Source organism: Camelus ferus, chromosome 2 (genome assembly GCF_009834535.1).
Source record: "Camelus ferus isolate YT-003-E chromosome 2, BCGSAC_Cfer_1.0, whole genome shotgun sequence".
NCBI lineage: Eukaryota > Metazoa > Chordata > Mammalia > Artiodactyla > Camelidae > Camelus > Camelus ferus.
The window spans coordinates 105078975-105101302 of record NC_045697.1 but is presented as its reverse complement, the minus strand read 5'-3'; the positions used below and the strand labels follow the sequence as shown (position 1 = coordinate 105101302).

General features: G+C 40.8%; 1 protein-coding gene across 5 annotated transcripts in view; it reads left to right on the top strand.

The window, feature by feature from the left end:
* NR3C2 (nuclear receptor subfamily 3 group C member 2) overlaps positions 1–22328 on the top strand; it is a 331163-nt gene that overhangs the window by 279294 nt on the left and 29541 nt on the right. For all 5 annotated transcript variants that reach the window (XM_032464650.1, XM_032464660.1, XM_032464625.1 and 2 more), the window contains exons 7-8: positions 14836–14966; positions 20743–20900. In XM_032464650.1, the coding sequence (XP_032320541.1) occupies positions 14836–14966; positions 20743–20900 (289 nt within the window). The remainder of the gene's footprint in view (positions 1–14835; positions 14967–20742; positions 20901–22328) is intronic.

The window sequence follows — 22328 nt, the reverse complement described above, 5'->3', positions numbered from 1 at the left end:
CCCTTCCTCCCCATTTTCTGGCTTTCTCTCCCCGTTTCCCCTCCTGTCTTCTCCCTTCGATGTCTCTCATGGAGACTGAGACGTTATCACCAAATACTGCATTTATTGAATCAAAAGGTTCCACCCCGATATCTTAACGTTGAAATCAGGTGCCTTAAGGCTTTTTCACATTTTTTAGGGGGGAGAAAACCGATGACCGAAGTTGCTTTTTTTACTTCACTGTGACTCTTGGGCTCTTTCCTTTGGAATGGTAACCCTCCACGGAAAACTTGTTTCTCACAAGCTCCACCAGTCTTGGTCTTGAAATCATTGACATTTCTGTCCCAGATGTTCCTGGGAGGGATGATTTTGCTTTTCTAATTTTTATCGTATTTCCTATTTTCCTGACTGCTGCCCTTTGTCCTCGTTGCAGAGAACATTGCTGCCAAGCGGCTGCCCATGCCCCCCAGCCACACCCCCAGTTCTTGGTGCAGAGCATACACGGAGGGGGCCTTAAGTGGCCGCCACTTCTCTTGCTGGCGTGGGCTGAGGACTGGGGTCCTGCCTGCTCAGGGGACCCCAGGGAGCTAACGCTTCTGCAGCTTGGGCCTTAACTCTCTTGGCTTCTAGGCAATGAACACAAAAACCCAAAGAATCATTTGTTTGTCATTCAGGAGAGACTCTGTGGCCACTTTGTTCTAATTAGAAGAAGTTCAGAACTTCACCGAATTTCTGAGTAGAAGAGAAGGTTAGACGGCATCTGCTGTGCTCCTTGGCTGTCTTGATCAGCAGTTCTCCACCAGCAGATAAAACAGAGAAGAACCGTTGAGGCTGTCCTATGAATAAGCATTCATTGTGCTCATGTCCTTTCGTGTGCGGGGGCAGCATGTGCTCCAGTGTTGACGTTTATGGGGCACGGGTGGCCCTCCCAGGCGGCGGCCTGCTGGTGTGGTACTTCTCCCCCCGCCAACCCCGGCATGAATGATGCAGTTGTTCAGCATGTCCTGAACAAAATCTGCCTTGTGACAGATGTTCAGCATCAGTAAGAAAAAAGGACATGTGGCTAAGTTCTAATAAATTAATTGAGTCAAACATCATCTTTTTTTTTTTAAATTTAGGCAGATGCTTTATCAGCTTTTCAAATGATTCAAACAAGAGACACTACCTTTCCCCCAGGATTATGGCACCGGAAAATGTTTTCTAGGACCCAGTTTGATTAAGGAATTGAATAGGGTCTGTGGTAGCAGTCTCTGAACGCTTAGCTGTTTCCTTCTTCCAAAGCAAGACTTTCAAGGTAGAAGGACTCTGGGGTCCAGCTGGCTTTCCGCCTTCCTCGTCTCCATCCTAACACACACACTCCAGCGCCACCTCCGCAAGGGTGAGTGGCTCTGCCGTCGCCCTGGAAGCATGGCCGCACACCCGGGCGTTACCAGCACGGACGTCCTCCTATATCACCTACGCCAGGTCCCGGTTGCTCGGCGTATGTGACTTTTGCCTCAGGAAGAAAATGACTCCGTAAATTGCAGTTTAATATAAATCTCTTACTGTTCAAGGAGAAAGTGGTTTGCTCTCGCCCTTTACCCAAACAACAGTCCAGCGACACTTCTAAATTCAGTGCATTCTTGAAATTCAGTAGTTCTCAAGTGGGAATCTTACCTTTATTATGGCCCATTTTTACAAATGAGAAAAACTATGTTCGTTTATGGAAATTAAGCAAGATCCTTAAGTGCATACCCCAAATGACCCTGTTGGAAGCAATAATTGCTCACTGAAGGTTTTCTGTCTTCGAGTGAACTATCTGTTGTCTACAGTCTGTTAAATTTCCCAAAATTTACTCTGGAAATCTACAGCCAACAAAAATGAGACTTGATGATGTAAAAACAAAATTCTTTCACGAGAGAATATTGCTCTTTTGTATCCCTTCTGTGTGTCGAGCAATTCCAGCACTGAGTCTGAGCATGGATAGCACTTAACTACGTCTCAGAAGGTTCCAGGAATGCTGTTGGGGATTTTAACCTTAATATGGTAGCTGAGCAAGGCTGAGAGACCAGAGTGCTTGGATTCAAATCCTAGAATACTATTTTCAAGGAGGTTTGACTTCCTTGTTTTTACTTGGAATCAGGAAGTCACTTTATCTAGTCAAGAACTAGAGCCCACTTCTTGGTCAAGGACCTATGTAAACTTCCTTCCCAAAGCCAAGAATCAAAACATTTGGTTCACTAGGTCTTAAAATGTCCAGGGAACAATCAGGCCGGTCTCTGTGCCCCTGCTAGACTGACTGCTGGCAGCAGGAAGGGAGTGCTGGTGGTTTTCACCTGTTTGCCTGTGCCGAAGGCCCCCTACTGATGTAGCTGACAGTCAGTGAGCCGTTACTGTAAATCTTCTGCAGTTTGCTGTGGTCCTTAGCTTACTTAGTGTGAGGGATTTAGTCAAACATCCCAGGGACGGAAGTGGCTCACAGGATACAATACATAGCGTCATGGAAAGTTGCTTAGAAATCACTTTTCAAAGTGAATTATATTGTAACTGACCTGCAGAAATTCACAGTGCAGTGAACGCTAAGATTAAACCTTTGGTCAAGCCAAAACATTTTTCCCGTGTGACTTATCACCAGTGCCCCTAATTTAACTTGCTCTGAAATCTGAATTTTCACAATGGGTTATGGCTACATAAACATAGAGGTTTCTTTCTTCTTTGAAAAACGTGTGGCCTGGACCCAAAAGAAACTGTAATAACTATACAAGTACTTAAAAATTTAAGGTACAGAGGAATGTTTTATTGCAAGCTGTGTAAGAAACTATGATGCTAACTAGATGAGTATTTAAAAATCAAAAGCACAGAAAAATGTTTTACCAAGAACTGTGTATAAAATGTATGATAAAGAAAATTGTTTTCTAGGCCTGTCAGTGGTAAAGGCCCTTTCTAGATGTTTAGATGGTCACATATTACTATTTTGATCTGCGTAACAGCCATTAAGGTCAGTGGAAATTGTGATGCTTAGGTCAAGGGCAGTTCTATGAAATACATCCCTTCTGGAACATCAATTAAGGTAATGAACAAACCCTTGAACTAGCCTTTAACTATTACTAGTCTTGACCATGTGAAGTTAATAGAGAATACGGGAATGTCATGAGGACCCCTGGGACGCCACTCCCTGTGGCGCATAAGTCCAGTAAAGCAAACCACAGACAACCTTAGCGATTCCTAAGCAGCTGAGTTCTCCCCTGGCTGTTAATAAATGATGTAAATACTATCAAAATGGACAGACGTCAAAACCGCAGCTGGCAAAATGGTCCTCCTACGGATGTATCTTGTTTGTCAGTTAAGGAAAAATCTAGTAAGCCTCTGAAAAAAAATTAAAAACCATAAACTGGAATAATTTGAATGCTCAAATTGAGGTCATTTTTATTCTAATTAAGATTTTTTTTTAAAAAAAGGACTGTTTCTGCATGCTGTTTTTAGGAAAATAACAAGCTTGAGACGGGGACCATCTGTCATGCTGACCATGTAACAAGATGTTAGATTTATTCAGACATAATGATGTGGTTGCAGTATCAGATGTAAGGTCTGGTCCTTCAGAGCTGCTGTGATTATCTGTGTACACCACACCACTCAAATTATGTAACTCTCTGCTGTAAGACTGACACTATTTCTGCATTACAGCAGTGTAACACACACACACACATTTATGGAAGTAAGAGCATGTTCGCAAACAGGTTTATTAAGAGACTCCTGGAGATTCTAGAGATTTCAAAGAGTTCAACCCTCAACGAGCACTGATTTTCTTTGTTATATTTATATTTGAAGAGCAAAATCTGTGAAGTCCATTGGATCTACCTGTTCTTTGTAGCTATCAGATAATTATTTAGCACTCATAATTTTGGACCTATGCACTGTGCAAAAATCAATCATAGAAAGATAAGTGCCTTATTATCCAGAAAAAAGGACACAGACTTTCCAGGTGATGAGAGCTGCCTATTAATCCAAGGGCTAACGTGAAATATTTCAAGGGTTTATTTTTCTAGGTCCTTACTAAATAAAGTGATGCCTTACACACATAAAAGATGTGCAGGTGGCAGAGGTACAGTTTGGTGCAGTATTGCTAAAGGATCTTAAGTTTGAAAATGTCATGTACCTTTCATAGGCTCCCGTGGGTAGGAGACTCGGGGACCTCTTGTGCTGTGGCATTTATAAAACCAGCCAGTGTGAAAGGATTGCAGTTATTAAATGTGAGTTCTTGGAAAGAGAAAGGAGTGATAAAGGTAGTTCTATTTCCCCTTCCCCCCTTAGGGTACCAAAACTACAGCAGACAGGCCTTTAAGGAACTGTTTCAGACTGCCTTTTTGAAACTATGGCTTATTAAAGAATTTTCACTCTTCCTGCTTTCAAAAAGCATTTAGCACAGCTTCCAATAAAAACATGGACACCATAAGACTAAAAATCTATCAAAACACAAAAAGGCAAAAGGCAAGTAGTAAAAATAGAGGGGAAAGGAGATATTTTATATATTAGAAGAGGAATGAATGAAAAACCTGAACCCTAAGAGAATTAAACACAAATCTTAGTTTCTTAATCTCTATCAAAGTATAGCAGGAAGGATCATGGGTTGCAGGGATTCCCTTTTTTTTCCCCTTAAATTGAGGTATAGTTGATGTACAACATTATATTAAGTTTCAGGTATACAACAGACTGATTCACAATTTTTAGCTTATCTATTTTATACATAGTAGTTTGTACTTCTTTCTACTCCATCCCTATCTTGCTCCTCCCCTCCTCCCCTCTCTATATCTGTGAGTCTGCCTCTGTTTTGTTATATTCACTTATTTGTTTTATTTTTTAGATTCCACGTATAAGTGATAACATACCGTATTTGTCTTTCTCTGTCTGATATATTTCAGTAAGCATAATACCCACCAAGTCCATCTGTGTTTTTGCACATGGCAAAATTCCATTCTTTTTTATGACTGAGTAGTATTCCATTGTATATATAAATCATATTGTCTTTATCTAGTCATCTGTTGATGGACACTTAGGCTGTGTCCATATCTTGGCAATTATAAATAATGCTGCTATGAACTTTGGGGTGCATGTATCTTTTCAAATTAGTGTTTTCATTTTCTTCAGATACATACCCAGCAGTGGAATTGCTAGATGATATGGTAGTTTGATTTTTAGTTTTTTGAGATACCTCCATACTGTTTTCCACGATGGTTGCATCAATTTACATTGCCACCAAAACAGTGTATAAGGGCTCCCATTTTTCAACACCCTTGCCAACATTTTTTCTTTGTGGGTTTTTTTTTTTTTTTTTTGATGACAGCCCTTCTGACAGGTGTGAGGTGATAGCTCATTATAGTTTTAATTTTCATTTCTCTGATGATTAATGACATTGAGCATCTTCTCATGTGCTTGTTGGCCATGTCTCCCCTAGAAAAAATGTCTATTCAGATCTTCTGCCCTTCTTTTAATTGTGTTGTTTGTTTTTTTGATATTGAGTTGTATGAGCCGTTTATATATCTTGGATATTAACCCTTTATTGGTCATATGATTTGCAAGTGTTTTCTTTTTTAATTAAAAAATTTTCAATTGTGATAAAATACTCATAAAATTTATCATCTTAACCAGTTTTAACTACATAGTTCAATGATGTCGAATATATTCACATTGTTATGTAAACAAATCCCTACCTCCCCCACCCCCAACCCCTGGTAACAACCATTCTACTTCCTGTCTCTATGAATTTGACTACTCCAGGTAACTCATATACGTGAACTCATACTGTATTTGGCTTTTTGTGACTGCCTTATTTCACGTTGCATAATGTCATCAAGGTTCATCCATGTTGTAGCGTGTGTCAGAATATCCTTCCTTTTCTGGGCTAAGTAATATTTCACTGCATGTATGTACCACGCTTTGGTTATCATTCATCTGTTGATGGGCACTTGGGTTGCTTCCACCTTCTGGATATTGTTAACAGTGCTGTTATGGACATGATGCACAAATATCTCTTCAAGACCCTGCTTTCAATTCTTGCAGAAATTCTTTAAATAGAAGTTGGCTTGCATTCTCCTTGTTGATGGTCACAGCATGAGGAGTCTCTGGAGGTATTCTGGCTAATTCTTTGAGCTCCCAACGTCTCCATAGGCTGGAATGTTATGTGGTTTGGGCTTATCAAATGTCTAGTTCTGTCAGAACAGAACATGAATATGATTCCAGGAATGTATTTAGTTTGGGGTAGTAATTTCCCAAATCAGCTGCCTCCAATATGGACCTCCAGATAACTGAGTAACTAAGCTTTTCGAATACTTTTGTTAGCAGTATTTCGGTAAGCCAGTACTTAAATACCAAAGCAGGAGTGTTCCTTCTGACAGCCACTAGGCAATGGTTTCAGTGGACCATTCTCATAATGTGAAATAGAACAACATTGTTAACATTTAATCATGGCAAGAGAACATGAGTTCTTTAGATACAAAAGTTGTTCAGATCTTTTAGCTACAACATTAAGAGCAGGCAACTAACATACCAATTATTTAAATTGTGAATGCCCTTCCCACTCTGATTTTAATGGGCCTTTTTCTGATTCCTACTCTTATGTGAATAAATTCCATTTCCAACCCTAAATTCTCTGGGAAGCCTGGAAAAAAGTATTTTCTAACTCTTTTGATTATTCACTTTTGTTCTAAGTGAATCAGGTTTAGAGATACTAGATTATTTTAATATTTTTAAACTATTTCCAAATGGTCTTGTGATTGCAGTTTACTGTAATGGGTGTTCTAAGCAAGGACTGGATGGAGTTTCTATGAAGACAATTGGTTTCCTAGTTTGAGAAAAGGACAAAACTATTGAAATGTTTCTCTTCTCTTCTTTTTTTTTTTAAGAGTTTCTTTGAAAATATTTTAGAACTATCATGCTCGTGGATTTTAACTCCAGGTCTTTGGAATTGGACCTGGGTCTCTCTTGGCTGTTGTATTTATTTCTTTGGAAGTGGAGTTTATTCTGTTCCTGCAAATGAGATGACATTTATAAATGGATAATGTGTGTCCAGGTTCAGAACTAGAGACTGATGACTGTCAGTTATTCAGGTCTGACGTCCACTTTCATACAGGAATATTTCCTACCCCCAAAATCTCCTGCTTCCTTTACATTAGCCCAGCGGGTTCAAGGGTGACTTTTGCATTTACTTTTATTTTTTAGAAGAATTAAACGAATTTTCTTTCCCAAAGTAGTCTATATATTTTTTAATCAAAACAAGGTAAGATTATTAAATGAATAAAAGCATGGGGCAGAGTATTTCTGTGAAGTAATGCTGCAAAATTAATCCCAGTTTCGTGCCAAAAAGACTCTCCTTGTTTCAACTTCTTTGGACATACATTTCTGTGCATTTAATCTAATTGTGCAAAAATAATGGGATGTAAGATGTGTTTTTAAGATGGCCTATTTTCTTGAAACTTCAAGCTATATTGAGTACACAGTACTCTTCATTTAGAGAACTCAATTTCACGCCATGGCAACGGCAATGGAATTTGAAAACACAAAATCTTGCCACATAATGGGGAGCAAAAAATAATAACATAATAACAAATCATATGAGTACCAGATATCTCTTTATAGGTGTAGAGAAATACTCTGGAGAAAAGAGCTATAAACAATTGAGCCAGCAGCATTGAGAGAGGAAAAGTCATGTGTCTGGAAGAAAAAAAAAAAAAAACCCTGGGTTTAGGTACACAGCTACACCATGTGCCTAAATTTCCTTATCATGAGTATGAGGATGATTCTGTACAAAGGATGTGAGAATTGGCGAGACAAAGTTTAACTTTGGGTACAGTAGGCACTGCATAAATGATAGCTATGAAAATGATGGAGGTTATTCAGAGAATAATACCTCAAGAAAGAGTTAAAGAGATGCTTTCATGTTGAAGTGACAAAAAGTGCTTTTTTAGGTGTGTTGTTACACATTAACTTTCTAATCTGTTTTCAAGTAGAACCTGAGGTCTGTCTTTAACCTTTTATCCAGGTGGAGACAGTTCTAACTGATAACAGAAACACTTTGACATGGAGGTGTTGAGTTCGCATCCTACTGGGGGCAAGTCATGTCTGCCTTCCTAAAAATTTGCATCCTGTCTGGTTTTTCTCTGGATTTACTATCCTATGTAGAAAAATAATAACCAGAACACAGTATTATTCTCCTGGAAAGTCATTTTTAAGAATCTGATTATTTCTTAGTCTGTTTTAACCAAAATGATCATTGGTCTCTCAAGAATCTTTATTCTCTCCATGATACCCGCAACAGTGACAAAAGTGGAACGTTCATACAGTGCTTTGTAATTTAAGGACTTCCATACTGTTGGTCCCTACATCTCTACAAAGCAGGGATTAGGAGTAATTCCTAAGTTTACGTATAATAAACCGGGATTTCAGAAGTGACACAATGAGCAGCTCACAAAGCCAGCCCGCTGAGGGGCTGGTGGGTTGCGCATCTCCGGGCCCCACTGTGGCAAAGCCAGAGGTGCCGGTTCTGCCTTCAGCACAGAGGAGCTGAGGGGATCAAATGCTCAGGAGTGCGCTTTTTTTTTTTTTTTTTTTTGGAAACAAAGTTTATTCTAGGGAGAGCAACTCACTGAGAGATAAAAAGCCATTTTAAAATTTATATATATGTACTGTTCATTGTTTCTAAGAACAATTTAGAGCTTTAGCTTTTTAAAGTTACATAGTTATCAGAGGAATAAAGCCAACTACAAAATAAGAATCAACAGAATGTGGTAATCCAATCATAAAGGACAGTCAGATGGGCTTACTCATATTCAAGAAATCAGTCATCTAAGTTATAAATAATTAGTTCATTTAAGTCTATTTTTTTAGGTTTCCACATATGAGTGATATCATATGGCATTTTTCTTTCTCTTTCTGGCTTACTTGACTTAGAATGACCATCTCCAGGTCCATATGTGTTGCTGCAAATGGCATTATTTTGTTATTTTTTATGGCTGAGTAATATTCCATTTTACACATGCGCGCGTGCACACACACACACACACACAGATACCACATCTTCTTTATTCAGTCATCTGTCGATGGACATTTGGGATGCTTCCCTGTCTTGGCTATTGTAAATAGTGCTGCTGTTGAACGTTGGAGTGTACTTTTTAAACAACAGAGGGTCAAATGTGTGTCATGTTATATTCCACAGATGTCCTGGTTTGCAATCTACTACACCCCATTTTACAATCTAAATCTCTCGTTTTTTGGAGAAGCTTTTCATGAGCTTCACAGATGCCTTATCTCTTGCATGAGCCATTTGCTTTTACTTTCTGTAAAGGTTCAGTATTACCTCTCTCTCATCATGGTTCTCATATGCGTATGTGTATGTGTGGCGTTCATTTTGTTGTCTTCACTTATCCTCTTTCCTTGTTTCTTCTCTCTCATTCATTCATGAAATATTTTGGAGCAAAGATGGACACATGGCACTTGTCTAGCATACTCTGACATTCACAAAGGTTTAGTCAGACACATGTCTTGCCTTTTAAGAACAGATGAATGGATAAAGAACATGTGATATAGAGATACCCACACACAAACACACACACACACACACACACACACACACACACACACACACACACTGGAATACTACTCAGTCATAAAAAATGAAATAATGCAATTTGCATTAATATGGATGGACATAGAGATTATCTTATTAAGTGAAGTAAGTCAGATGGAGAAAGACAAATATTGTATGGTATCACTTATTTATGGGATCTTAAAAATATGATACAAATTTTATTTACAAACTGAAAGTAGACTCACAAACATAGAAAACAAATTATGGTTACCAAAGGGGAAAGGGCAGGGGGAGGAATAAATTAGAAGTTTTGAGATTAACAGATAACACATTACTATATATAAAATAGATAAACAACAAGGACCTACTGTATAGAACAGGAAACTATATTCAATTTCTTGTAATAACATAATGAAAAAGGAATCTGAAATATATATATATATGTATAACTGAATTGCTTTGCTGTACACCTGAAACTAACACTGCAAATCAACTATACTTCAATAAAAAATGAAATTAAAAAAAAATCTTAGTATATGTTAAAAAAAAAAAAGCTTCTAGTTAGCAATCAGAATGGTGCTACTGAACTGGGCCTTTTTTTCCCTCTAAACACATAGAATTTTGCATTTTAAAAAGTCTTAAATATATAACCAAGCTCAAAAGAAAAAAAAAAAAAAAACAGGTTGCAAGAACAGGGAATGCACAGCCAGAGTGGTTTAACTTGGAGCTAAATCTACACTTGGCCCACAAACTATTGGATGTAGAAAAAGGCTTTAGGGGTGGGTCTTAGAACACAAACAGGAACGAGAGACAAGAATGTAGACTCCAGCAAGGCTGTGGCCTGAAGTGGTGCCCTGTGCACAAAGCCAGGCTCGGCAAAGGTTTTACTGTCTGCTAACAAGGACAGGAAAGCGTAAGCCAGCCAGCCAGCCAGACCAGGTTCACGGCAAGGAAGGTGAAAGAAATAAGAAACACAGACCTGCACCATATCAAGTGCGGAGTCTAAATTTAAACCTCACAAGTCTTGGGGGAGGGTATAGCTCAGTGGTAGAGTGCACGCTTAGCCTCATCCCCAGTACCTCCATTAACATACACACACACACACACACACACACACACACACACTACACAAGCTTTGCGAAAAGCATTTAAGCTGAGAAATTAGCATAAAGCTGGTCCAGGACAAGTGAAATACTTACACCCCTGATGGTTATCAATGCCGAACCTTCCTATAGAGTCCCTTCCACAAGACAGTGCCCCTGGGATTCATCCAGAAAACAATATTTGCGAAATAATACATGTTAGATTTGCATATTGGCATTCCCAAAAATGGATGTAAAAAATTTGAGGAAACTATAAAATAAACATGTTAAAAGCATTAAGAGATACAACAGGTAAAGTGTAATTTAGAGAAAGGAGATATAATAACCAAAAAGTAAGAAGTATCTCATGGAAAATAGCAGGAATGGTTAAGAACTACATAGAACATTTCTAGGCACGTAGACACGAAAAACATTAAACTTAAAACACTGTAAGAATTAAACAGATTAGACACAGAAAAAAAAATATTAGAAAGTAGATCTGAGCAAATCACCTAGAATGCAGTACTGATAGAAGGAAAAATAGAAACTGTGAAAGGGAGGTTAATGTGGAAGACACAGTGTGAAGGTCCAAAACACAGTTAATAGGAGCCCAAAAAGGAAAAATAGCAGGAATGGAGGAGGGGTGGTATTTGAAGAAATGATGTCTGAGAACATTTCAGAACTGAAGACATACCTACACCTTCACATCAAATAAGGATACTGAGTTCTGAGCAGGAGAAATGGAGTCAGTCTGCACCTAGGTCCTTCACACTGAAACTGCAGACATCAAAAATAAATGGCTGGGATGGGTGAGGGGGAGATGTATAGCTCAGTGGTAGAGTGTGTGTGCCTAGCCAGGTACTGGATCAATCCCCAGTACCTCCATTTAAAAAAACTAAATAAATAAAATCTAATTACCTCCCCCTTTTAAAAAATAAAATTAAAAAGGAAAAAATTTTAAGCCACCAAAGAGAAAATGCAGGTGCCCTACCTATCAAAAACATTGGCAGTTCCACTAACAAGAAATTTCCCCAAAGCAGCAGTGAAAGCCAGCTGTAGTGGAATACTATCTTCAAAGTACTGAGGGAAATTACCTGTCACACTAGAAATCTTTAATGTTTTAAACTGTCATTCAGGAATGAAGATAAAATAAAGACACTCGTAGGCAAATGAAGACTGAAAGATTTGAACATTCAGTGACTGAGTGCTGCAGAAAGAATTACCAAAAAAAAAAAAATTCTTCAATAAGTAATAAATGGAATCCAGTAATACAGAATAGAGTGCAAGAAACTGTGGTGATCGGAGAAACACATTAGTAACTCTAAACAGATATGGGGTATGGATGTGTAAGAGAGGAAGAAACTAATTTCGGGGGGATTTGAAAATAAGCTGAAATTTAAATACTAAAGATGTGGAAGGAAGATGGGGCACAGACCAAAGATGAAGGACTCTGAGTATTTTTTTCTGTTCCATGGAAAAGCTGTCAACTAACTTTAGACTTTAAGTATGCAAGTTTATAACTTAATAATTATTTTAAGGGGAAAAATAGAATGTATACCTTCTAAATCCAGTAGAGGAACAAAGAAGGTTTAAAAAAAAAAAAAAGAGCTGCACCCGGGGAGATATGTCACAAAGACAGATACCCAAATTCCTGTATTTAAAACTGTGGCTATCAGAAGGGAAGGGATGGAGAGGGATAGATTAGGAGTTTGGGATCAACAGATACACATTACTATATATATAATAGATAAACAACAAGGACCTGCTGTATAGCATAGGGAACTTGATTCAATACCTTGTAATAGCCTGTAATGAAAAAGAATATGAAAAGAAAGTGTGTGCGTGTGTGTGTGTGTGTATATATATGAATCGCTTTGCTGTGCACCTGAAACTAACATTGTAAACTGACTATACTTTGATAAAAAAAATAAAAATTTTTTTAAAAAGGAGCTGGATCCATCTTAAAAGGAAGGAAAATAGAAAGAAAGAAGGAAAGGAGGGGAGAGAGTTAAAATGGCAGAAAAAACCCAAATATATTAGTGATCATGATAAATGAAAACAGATTAAACTGAGCTATTATAATACAGTGACACTTAGTTTTTTTAATCCAGCTTTTTGTTGTTTATAAACAACATGTGTGAAATATAATTATGTGGGGAATTTGAAAACAAGGAATTTTTTTACAAGGGCATTCCAGGCAAATCCTAAAGAGAGAGCATAAGAAAGAGACAGAAAGGAAGAACCGGGGGGAGGGAATAAAGAAGGAATAATATTAACACAATATTAACATCAGACAAAATTTTTAAGGCAAATAATATTATGAATAAAGAGGCGATTAGTGATAGGAGAAAAAAAAATGCTTAAAGAGGATAAATATGTGAAGAGACAAATCACCAAAGAAGAGACCCAAGTTGTTCAGAAAGCACGTGAAGAAATGTTCTTGTGATGGTGGAAATGCAAATAAAAGCAACAGTGGGGCCACCCTTTCAACCCCCCGTCAGACGGCAGAAAAATGTAAATTGGATAATGACACGTATTGGTGGGATGTGGGAATCATCTCATCTACTAGTGGGAATGTAAGCAGATGTGCACACATCTGTGACTCAGCAGTTCTATTTTTGTCCTGTATCCTAGAGAAATGCCCAAGGATGTCCCTAGGGCATCATCTCTAATAGCAGTAAAGAGGAAACAACCCAGGTGTCCATCCAGAGTGGAATGGATGAGTAAACCGTGATGTATTCAAACAAATAAAACTCGCCCCAGCGAGAATGGCTTGGCTTAGTGTTACCTGTGTTAAAATGGATGCATCGCAGAATTGCAGCGTTGAATAAAAAGAAATTGCAGAGGGATGTGCAAATCTAATTTCAAGTTGACAGAAGACAAAGCAGTCCTGTGTACTGTTTTATCCATACATACGCGTGTGTAAAATAGACACATTGGGGAAGAAATCTCCCAAAGAGGGTGGCTCCCTTCTCAAATGAGGAGGATGAATGGGGACCTGGAGGGAGACAGAGTAGGTCTGAACTCAGCTATGTTTAATTTTTAAAGATCTGCAGCGAATATGGCAAAGATATTAGCATTTATTTATACTGTTAACTCTGGAGGGTGGACCCACGGGCTCCTGCTGTTATTCTCTGTGTGTGTTGGTGCGTGCGTGTATGTTTTAAAAATATTTCCTTAATTAAAAATAGCTTCCAGCTTACTATGGGAAAGGAAAGACATGGAGCAGTAATACCAAGCAGAATGCTCTGTGTTCCTCGACGGGTTCTTTACAAAGCGCTTTCAGGCTGGAGATGAGAGAGATTTCTGCCGTTTGAACCCAGGAGTGCATCCTGGAAGAGGTGTCACAGGGTTGCTTTCCTACAGACCTGCCTTCAGTCACTCTTAGAAATAGATCAGCCGTCCTAGCCTGCTTTTCCACCTTCGTCAAGTCCTGTCCCGTTTCTCACTAGTCGTCTCTGTTTCACTGATTATTCTCATCATCGTAAAACAGTACTTACCCAGGCCTCCCAGGACATTTATTACTTTGAGGGAAAACATCTGAAAAGCTAAATGACGCCTTGCTTACTTCTCACAGAAAGACAGTAATGATGCCTGTTGTCATATGATGTGTGTTTTTATGGAAACCCGTGGATTGGGTGCTCGGGGGGTTGTTTGAATGGACACATGTAGGTATCGTGCAAACCCCCAAGTCACTTTCTCCCTTAAGCAGGGAGATTCTGTTTGAGGCTCTCACCTTTTTAAATGTTGTCTCTTTTTTTTTTTAATTTTTATTTATTTTATTATTACTGGGGGAGGAAGGGAGGTAATTAGGTTTGTTTGTTTGTTTGTTTGTTTGTTGAATGGTGGTACCGGGGATTGAACCCAGGACCTCGTGCATGCTAAGCATATACCACTTGCGCTATACCCTCCCCCCCCCACCCCGTTACCACTTTTGACATGAAATGAAATAATGGCATGCGTTGAAAAAGGTTGGTTTCAGTACTTCTGATGCATTCTCAGAGGGTGCACTTGAACGAGCTGGCTGTGTCGGTCCAGACGCAGTTTACCAATCCCCATGCGAGGCAGCTAATGTGTCTCTCCAGTGCTCGCTTGCTCCACATCGAAGCCAGAAGCAGACCTGTGACTCCGATCTCTCGTTAGGCTGCCTTGGGCTGCTGGTGGGGGTCTGCCCGTGGCCCCGCCTTCTCAGACGTGTCTGCTCTCCCTTTGCAGGGAGAAGATGCACCAGTCTGCCATGTACGAGCTCTGCCAGGGCATGCACCAGATCAGCCTTCAGTTCGTCCGGCTGCAGCTCACCTTCGAGGAGTACACCATAATGAAAGTGCTGCTGCTGCTGAGCACAAGTAAGTTGACATCCCCCTGGCACTTGTCCTCCATTGTCACATCACCCGCCCTTTAGGAGAGCAGCCTATTTATAGTGTCAGGTAGTTGCTATAAAAAAAAAAAATAAATAAATAAATAATAATAATAATAATAATAATAATAATAAGGAGGTGGGAGGAGGGCTTTGGTGTTTGATGAACCAAGTCACTTGCAGAGTGTGAAGGACCGAAGGGCATCTGCCTTGATTCCTTCATCCTTCCAACCACGGAGCCTTTGTTCAGTGTCTGTTATGTGTATGGTGGGGCGGGGCAGTTCAGGAACCCCGGTGAATGAGGCACGGTCTCAACCCCCAGGCAGTTTTACCGCAAGATAAATTCCAAGGTAATTTTAATACATTGTGGAAAGGGATTGTCTACCATGATGCAGAGAAGGAATGTCATGGGGGCTCAGAGAAGGGAAGAGCATGCTCCGTTCTGGGCCTCGGGGAGGGATTTGTGACACAGCTGCATCTTGGAGAGTGTTGCCAGGGTGAGGGGTTGCATCTGAGGCGCGAGCTGGCCTTCCCGGCCAGGAAGGGCGCGAGGGAGCGTGGCAGTGGGGCCAAGTGGACCAAGGCAATAGCCCTTGGTTCTGGGGTATTATTTTTCCTGTTAATGTTTTAATTTTTTATCTTATTTATGTATTAATTTTTCAAGGCGCTTCGGGTCGTGTTGGGTTGTGGAGGAGAGGGGAATAAGGTTGGGATGTAGATTGGACCAGGAGATTCATGCCCCTTGAAGACATCTGGTGTTTATCAGGCGAGCTGAGGGGTGGGGTGCCAGAGGCTCTGAGCGGGGTGGGGTGGGGGTGACGTGATCAGAGCCGTACTTCATGGCTTGATGAAGATGTATCTGGCAGTAGACTGGATGGAAAGGGAACAGAAAGGAGAGGGAGAGAGGCAAAGACAGAGAATTTAGCCAGACTGGAGGCACAGAGACCTGCTGTGAGGCTGTTAACAAGTCTGGATGGTGATGGTCTGGTCAGTGGTGTGATGGGCAGCAGCAAATGCATTCAAGCAACACCGCAGACTTGGCCTTGGCCACTGACTAGAAGAGGAGAGGAAAATGGTCTGGGTCAGAAGTGACCCGGGTTCAGAGCGCGGAGAAACGACTGGGATGGTAGTAGTGTTAACCCTTAAGAGAACTGTGCTAATGTTGGGACTTTGAGCAGATTTTGTGGAGCATAAAATGACTCGTCTTTCGGATGGGTTCATTTTCAGAGGCAACCTAATAAAGACACCGAAAGAGGGGGAAACTGGGGGACTTGAACTCAGAGGACAGGTTTGGGTATTGAGATACATACCTGAAATTAACCTTGTAGAAAATTGGAGTCTAAACTCGAATGGCAAGTGGGGTGCCATGGCACAGAGAGAAGAAAGATCCAGCTGAGTCCACGAAAGGATGGCCAAGGCTGAGGGACAGACGGAACTGCCAGTGAGGCAGAGAAACGCGGAGAGAGGCCAGTGATGGAAGCCAAGAGTTAAAGGTTTCCAAAGGGGCATGACTAACAGCATAGCTTCCAGGGAAAGCTGAGAGCACTGACAGCAGCCTGCTGGGGTTGACCAGACAGCCAGGGACTTGCAGATTGATGGGAAGCTTTTTTAGGCAGCTGGAACCCAGGATGAGAGGGGAAACGTTGATGGCATAAGGTGCCAGAAGGGACAAGGGAGGGCAGGATTAGCTTGGCGAGGATGCCGAGTGCTTCTGCACAGGCCAAACGGAAGGGTAGGGCTCTGAAGGAGCCCCCCTCCGCTGAGGGTGGGACCAAGAATGATGGCAGGAGGCAGGATGGAGAGGAAGTCTCAGAGCCAGGTGTCGTGGCCACTTAGAAAACTGAGACGTGTTCTGGATATCAAGGACGCTGGGGCAAGTGGTGTGGGCTTCAAAGGAGGAGAGGTTGTTGAGTGACCACCTGGAAGCCGAAAGGAACATCCAGAGACACACCCAACCCCCCCCCCCCTTGGCCCAGGGACTAACAGCTTTGCTAAAGAAGGGGCAGCTTTCAGTAGAGTCGTTTGGATCAAACTGGCGTCCATAGCCAAGTACTAAGGATAGAATGGATCAGAAGAGCTGTTATTTCCAGCAAGGAGGGGCTTGGGCTGGGGAAGGCTGAGCCTGGGTCGGGTAGAACAGGAAAGGAGATGGCAGCAGCAGATGTGGGTCAGTACTGGTTCTACTGTGTTTAGCATCTCTCAGTTTCCAAGGTGTTTTTCCATCTATCGAATTTAATGCCCAAAACAACCCTGCAGGATTGAGAGTTGACTTCTGAAGTGGAGAAGACAGAGGCACGAGGTGTGATCTGTGCCAGTCTCCTTGGTGAGTTAGGACTCAAACCCAGGGCTTTGGCCTTGGCTGCCAGCGATTCCCATTCCCCCCAGAGCAGGAATGCAGGGGCGGGATGCAGGCTGGGGGCACGTGACCGCAGCAGGGATCTGGGAGGGCGAGCAGGCCTGGCTGGACTCCAGCAGCAGGAGAGCTCAGCAGCCTGGTAGGGAGGGCGGCCTGCACTTCACAGCTGTGTTTTGTTTGGCTGGCAAGGTTTTCAAGGTTGCTTTAGGCCTCTAGTCTTATTTTATTTTTGTTGAATTTGATTGCACAGGGCAGCCCGTGCTCTCCCCAGTTTGCCGCAGGCCCCACCATTCCTCACTGTCCACTCAGCCCATGTCCAGGGACCTCTGTTTCCAGCCCCTCGTCTGCAGGGTCAGGAGAGCCAGGCCCTTCTACCCTCCCCACTGTTCCTCAAGGTTTCTGAGTTGTCCAGTTTATCCATTCTGGAATAAAACTTTAGGAATGTGATCTTTCAGTTCAGTGACAGTGATTTTTATTCCCGTTTCCAAGCTATGTTATTAACCATGAGTCCTAGAAAAATATTAAAAAAACTAATTATATCAAATGAACGATAGAATTTAAATGTTTCCCTAAAAATGCGTGTGATACTAATTCTTTATCAATTTTGACCACTCAATTGTAATCGATGTCTTATCCTTTTACATCCATTTAATCAGTCAGCCTATAATCAATTCTGAGATCATTTTGAAACTTCCCAAATCAATTCATTAGCTTCCAAATAGCACAGTGCTGTTTTTTTGTAGATGCAGAAAAAGCAAAATAAAAAAGCAGGGAAACAGAAGTAAAGAGTTTTATGAATCATGAAAACTGCAGGCTTCAGTATGCTTCTTTTAATAATCTGTGATGGAACATATGAAAATGTTTCTTCTTATTTAGAATGTCAGATCACACACCTGATGTCCAGTCTATCAGGAAAGTTTTCCAGCAGTGACACCAAGAAAAGATCGTTTCCGTTTTGCTCACGTAGAGTAAGGAGGGCAGACCCTCTTCTACCCCTTTGTCTCTGCTCCTCTCCAGCTCATAGATTTTGGGTGGTTTCCAGCCGCCCTGCTGCATTTAATAAGTAAATTCAGAAAATCTGGGCAGACCTCCAAAATTTGAGGTTTTGCCTAAGTTCTCTTTATTTGTGGGTTTGTTTCAACTTCTGAAATGTCTGGCTGGGAAAATGGTACAATATATTTCAATCCCAGCAGTAAAATGCAAGTAATACATGACACAGGTTGTTCATAATCTTGAGAACTTTTGATAACACAGCTATCAGGACTATGACGACCTGTGGTTCATCTTGGTAGCTATCCCAAATAGCACTGAAATACAGTAGTGACATGGAGTCACGCTGTGCTAAGCTTAGGTGATTTTTTTAATGTATGACATTTGTAAGTATCGATATTGAAAAAATAAAGATTTACTCCATATATATATATATTTTTTTTTTTAGACTGGAACAGGACAGGTTTTATTCAATGGTTAAAGAATGAAGAAGCAGGAGCCTAGTTCTCAAATCAATTTCTCCTCCGTAAAATTTCTAAACTTAAAAAAATAAATAAACATGTATATATATGTACAACTGAATCACTATGTTGGATACCAGAAACTAACACAACATTATAAGTCAACTATACAGCAATTAAAAGATTAAAAGAAATGTTTATATGTGGGTTAAAATTTTGGTAGAAAGTGGACCTATAGTTTTACTATTAACATTCTGGTTGTCTCCATCCTTTATGTTTTTTATACTTTTAAACCAAGGGTTTAATTTTAAAGGGAAAAAAAATAATCTCTTTGTTACATAATGGATGACATTCACATTTATGAATGTGAATGTCAGATACTTGAAACCACAACTAACACTGTGGCAGACTCAGGAATTTCTGCAGTTGCTATTAGGGGTTTATTCTTCCCCCACAAAAATAGACTTAGATAAACCACAAATCAAAAGCCTCAACAGTTAAACTCAAGGAGAAGAGTGTTAGCATAATGTGTGAAGCTAATTGACAAGATAATTCACCTCTTTATACAGGACAACTGGGTCTATTTAGAAACGGTGGTGTGCCTGACTCCCAGGGTTACACATAACACTCAAGAATGTACTTAGCCGTTCTAAAGTGCTGGTGGCCCAATAAAATTATTATTTATACCAGTTATGATAAATTAGCAAGTATGATGTGCAGTTAAGAAATGAAAGCAATTTCTGACTCGGAATATTAATATCACAAGATGAATTTTTATTGTCTTCATCTTCTAAAAAAAGTTCTAAGTGATTTCATTTCTCAAAGTTAAAGCAGAAACATAAGTACATATGGGCTGTAATGAATGAAAGCAAACATGTACGTAGATTTTCAAAGGGGACACCTGTAGCTGACACATTACCCTACGTCCCCCTCCAGAACGCAGGTGCAGGTGTGCCCCTTCTCCATAAAATGTGTTCACCTGTGTCCTCGGATGAGCCTCCCCTTCCGGCAGGTGACGGAAGCACTTGATATGTTTCGCAGTGCTGATGTCAAAGTATTATTTTTTGTGAGATTTTTTTTCATTTAACCAGAAAAGCTAGCCACTACATAGAAGGATAGAAGAAAACATAATCCTTAATTTTCTATCTTACTGAAGGTAAAGATGAGCATTCTTTCTCTTCTCTTTCAAAGTTTTTGATCTTGCCTCACGTGCCAAGCTCTGTTGTGTTACATATCACACACTCAGCCCAGTGCACAGGCTCGCCATCAGGTGTCTGGGTGGTCACGTGACAGCACCTCGGTGGTCATGTGACCTCAGAGCAAAGAGAATGGAAAGTGCTTATTGGCAGCACGGAGTCCCCCTGGTAGACAGCCAGTTTCTCCGTGTGTCTTTGACATTGGAACTTGAATACGAAGATGTTGCTTTCTAAGTCCAGCCTCTGCTTAGATTGTCTGGGGCTCTTCCAGTTTTTCTGGAAAATTAAAGTGTATTTCCCGACCTCTGAGCTGTTGGCAAGTTAGGATTCATAAAAAGTTTGACGACAGGCCATGAGGCAATGTAGTGTTGTGGTTAAGACAGGCTTTGGAGACAGACCTAGGTTTATAACCTTTCTCTGCCATTTATTTATTGTGATTAAACCTCCAGTCTTCAGTTTCCACTTCTGTAAAATGTGAATAATACAATGAAGATGGATGTCAAGGTTAAGCGAGCTTGTAGAAGCAAAGCGCATTATAACATATACCCAATAGGTCTATTACTGTTCTTTTGTATGTGTATGTCTATGAGGGCTCACCGTTCTGTACCTGCCATATTTAGTCATAAATGCGATAACTGAGGTTCAGGAGCAATCTGCAAGTGCGAGCCTGTGACGTCAAAATACTCCAAGCCATTTAAGTACAAAGATGCTAAGGCTGTTTTCCATCTTGGAAATTGACATGTCTGTATTCCTTAAACACAGTTCCAAAGGATGGCCTCAAAAGCCAGGCTGCGTTTGAAGAAATGAGGACAAATTACATCAAAGAACTGAGGAAGATGGTGACTAAATGCCCCAACAACTCTGGGCAGAGCTGGCAGAGGTTCTACCAACTGACCAAGCTCCTGGACTCCATGCACGACGTAAGTAGAGCCTTCTGGTGCCTTAAATGGAGGGCCCACAACCACGCACTGTGGACCCTGAGAAAGTTCTTGGGGCTTTGGGAAGAACAGGGGTGAATTATCCAGTGGAAGGCAGCAAGAGTTGAAACTGAGTAGGAAGGCAGTGTTTCTTCAGAATACCTTTGAAAGGTTGCAGAAAATCCAGTCTGTTCTAGAAATGTAAGTGGCTTTTCCAGTACGTAGTGTTTCAAATATCGAAGCCTATGGTAAACGTACAGATAAGGAGAAGGTAACGCACTCCTGGGTATAATACAGTCCTTTAAATCATAACGCCATCCCCATAATACAGCAGGCAGATGACTTCACCGTGCGGTCCACACCTGGCTTATCCAGACTCTCACGTGAACGACTCAGCTGCGGCTGAACAATGAATTTCATAATGTGGGCCACAAATGCCCACAGATGGAAGTACCTCCTAAAAGCAAAACCCCTGAGCTCTGGGCCAGGGCAGGCCCTCAGATTTGCCGCAGGTGTCCAAGCAAGTGTCCCATTTTCTGCTTGCAATTTAGGAAATGTTTGCTTAATGAAAATGTGTGCTTTCACATTGCCTAAATAGTGTCCGCCTTCCACAACTGTTAATCTAATAACCGCATTTTTCAGCAACATTATTAGTGGTCCTGGGGCCGGCTGGGATCATCTCGTTCTTTGCCAACTTTGGGATTTTCTAGTCACTGTTCTTCATAGGAGTCCCCTTTCTTGTGTAAACATGGAAAGTAAACTCGGAGCTTGTTCCTGATTTACTCAGTTACAGACGTAGCCGAGGTGTGTGTTAGCAGTTTCTGTGAAATAGTGATCTGGAGCGCTTGCTTTCTTATGGCCCGGAAAATGTGCTTCTTGTTTCACTTTGTAAGCCGTTTCTCCAGTTCTGGCTTTTAAAAAAAAAAACAGTTGTACACAGTCATGCTAATTCAGTGTTTTTCTATTTGGGAGTTTTCCATACTTGCTTTTGGAAAATGTATTGCCCGAGTTCAGCCCATACGGTTTGTATGAGAAATCCCTTTTCAGATATTTCTGTGTTGTGAAGGAAGATGTTGACAAAATTGGTGACCAATATTGGAATAGTATTACAATTGAAATAACAGAAATAATGCTTTAGAGATCTGTTTGCGCCAGCGGAGTGGGTTGATTGATAAAAGAATGTCCCTTTCCAGGTTTTCACACTGAAGACCCAGCGTGTAGCACATTGGCCTTTGCTTTCTCCAGGCTTCTCATGTGATAAGAGTCAAACCCCCCCAAGGTGAATTCAGTGATCCATAGTTGTGCTAATTATCAGTGGCCTAAAAGCATAGTTTCATGGAAAATCTCGGGAATCCGTGATGATGGTCAACATGACTTTGGAGAACACAGCAAACGATGTTTCCCACACTCCAACTAAAAGAAGGGGAACTA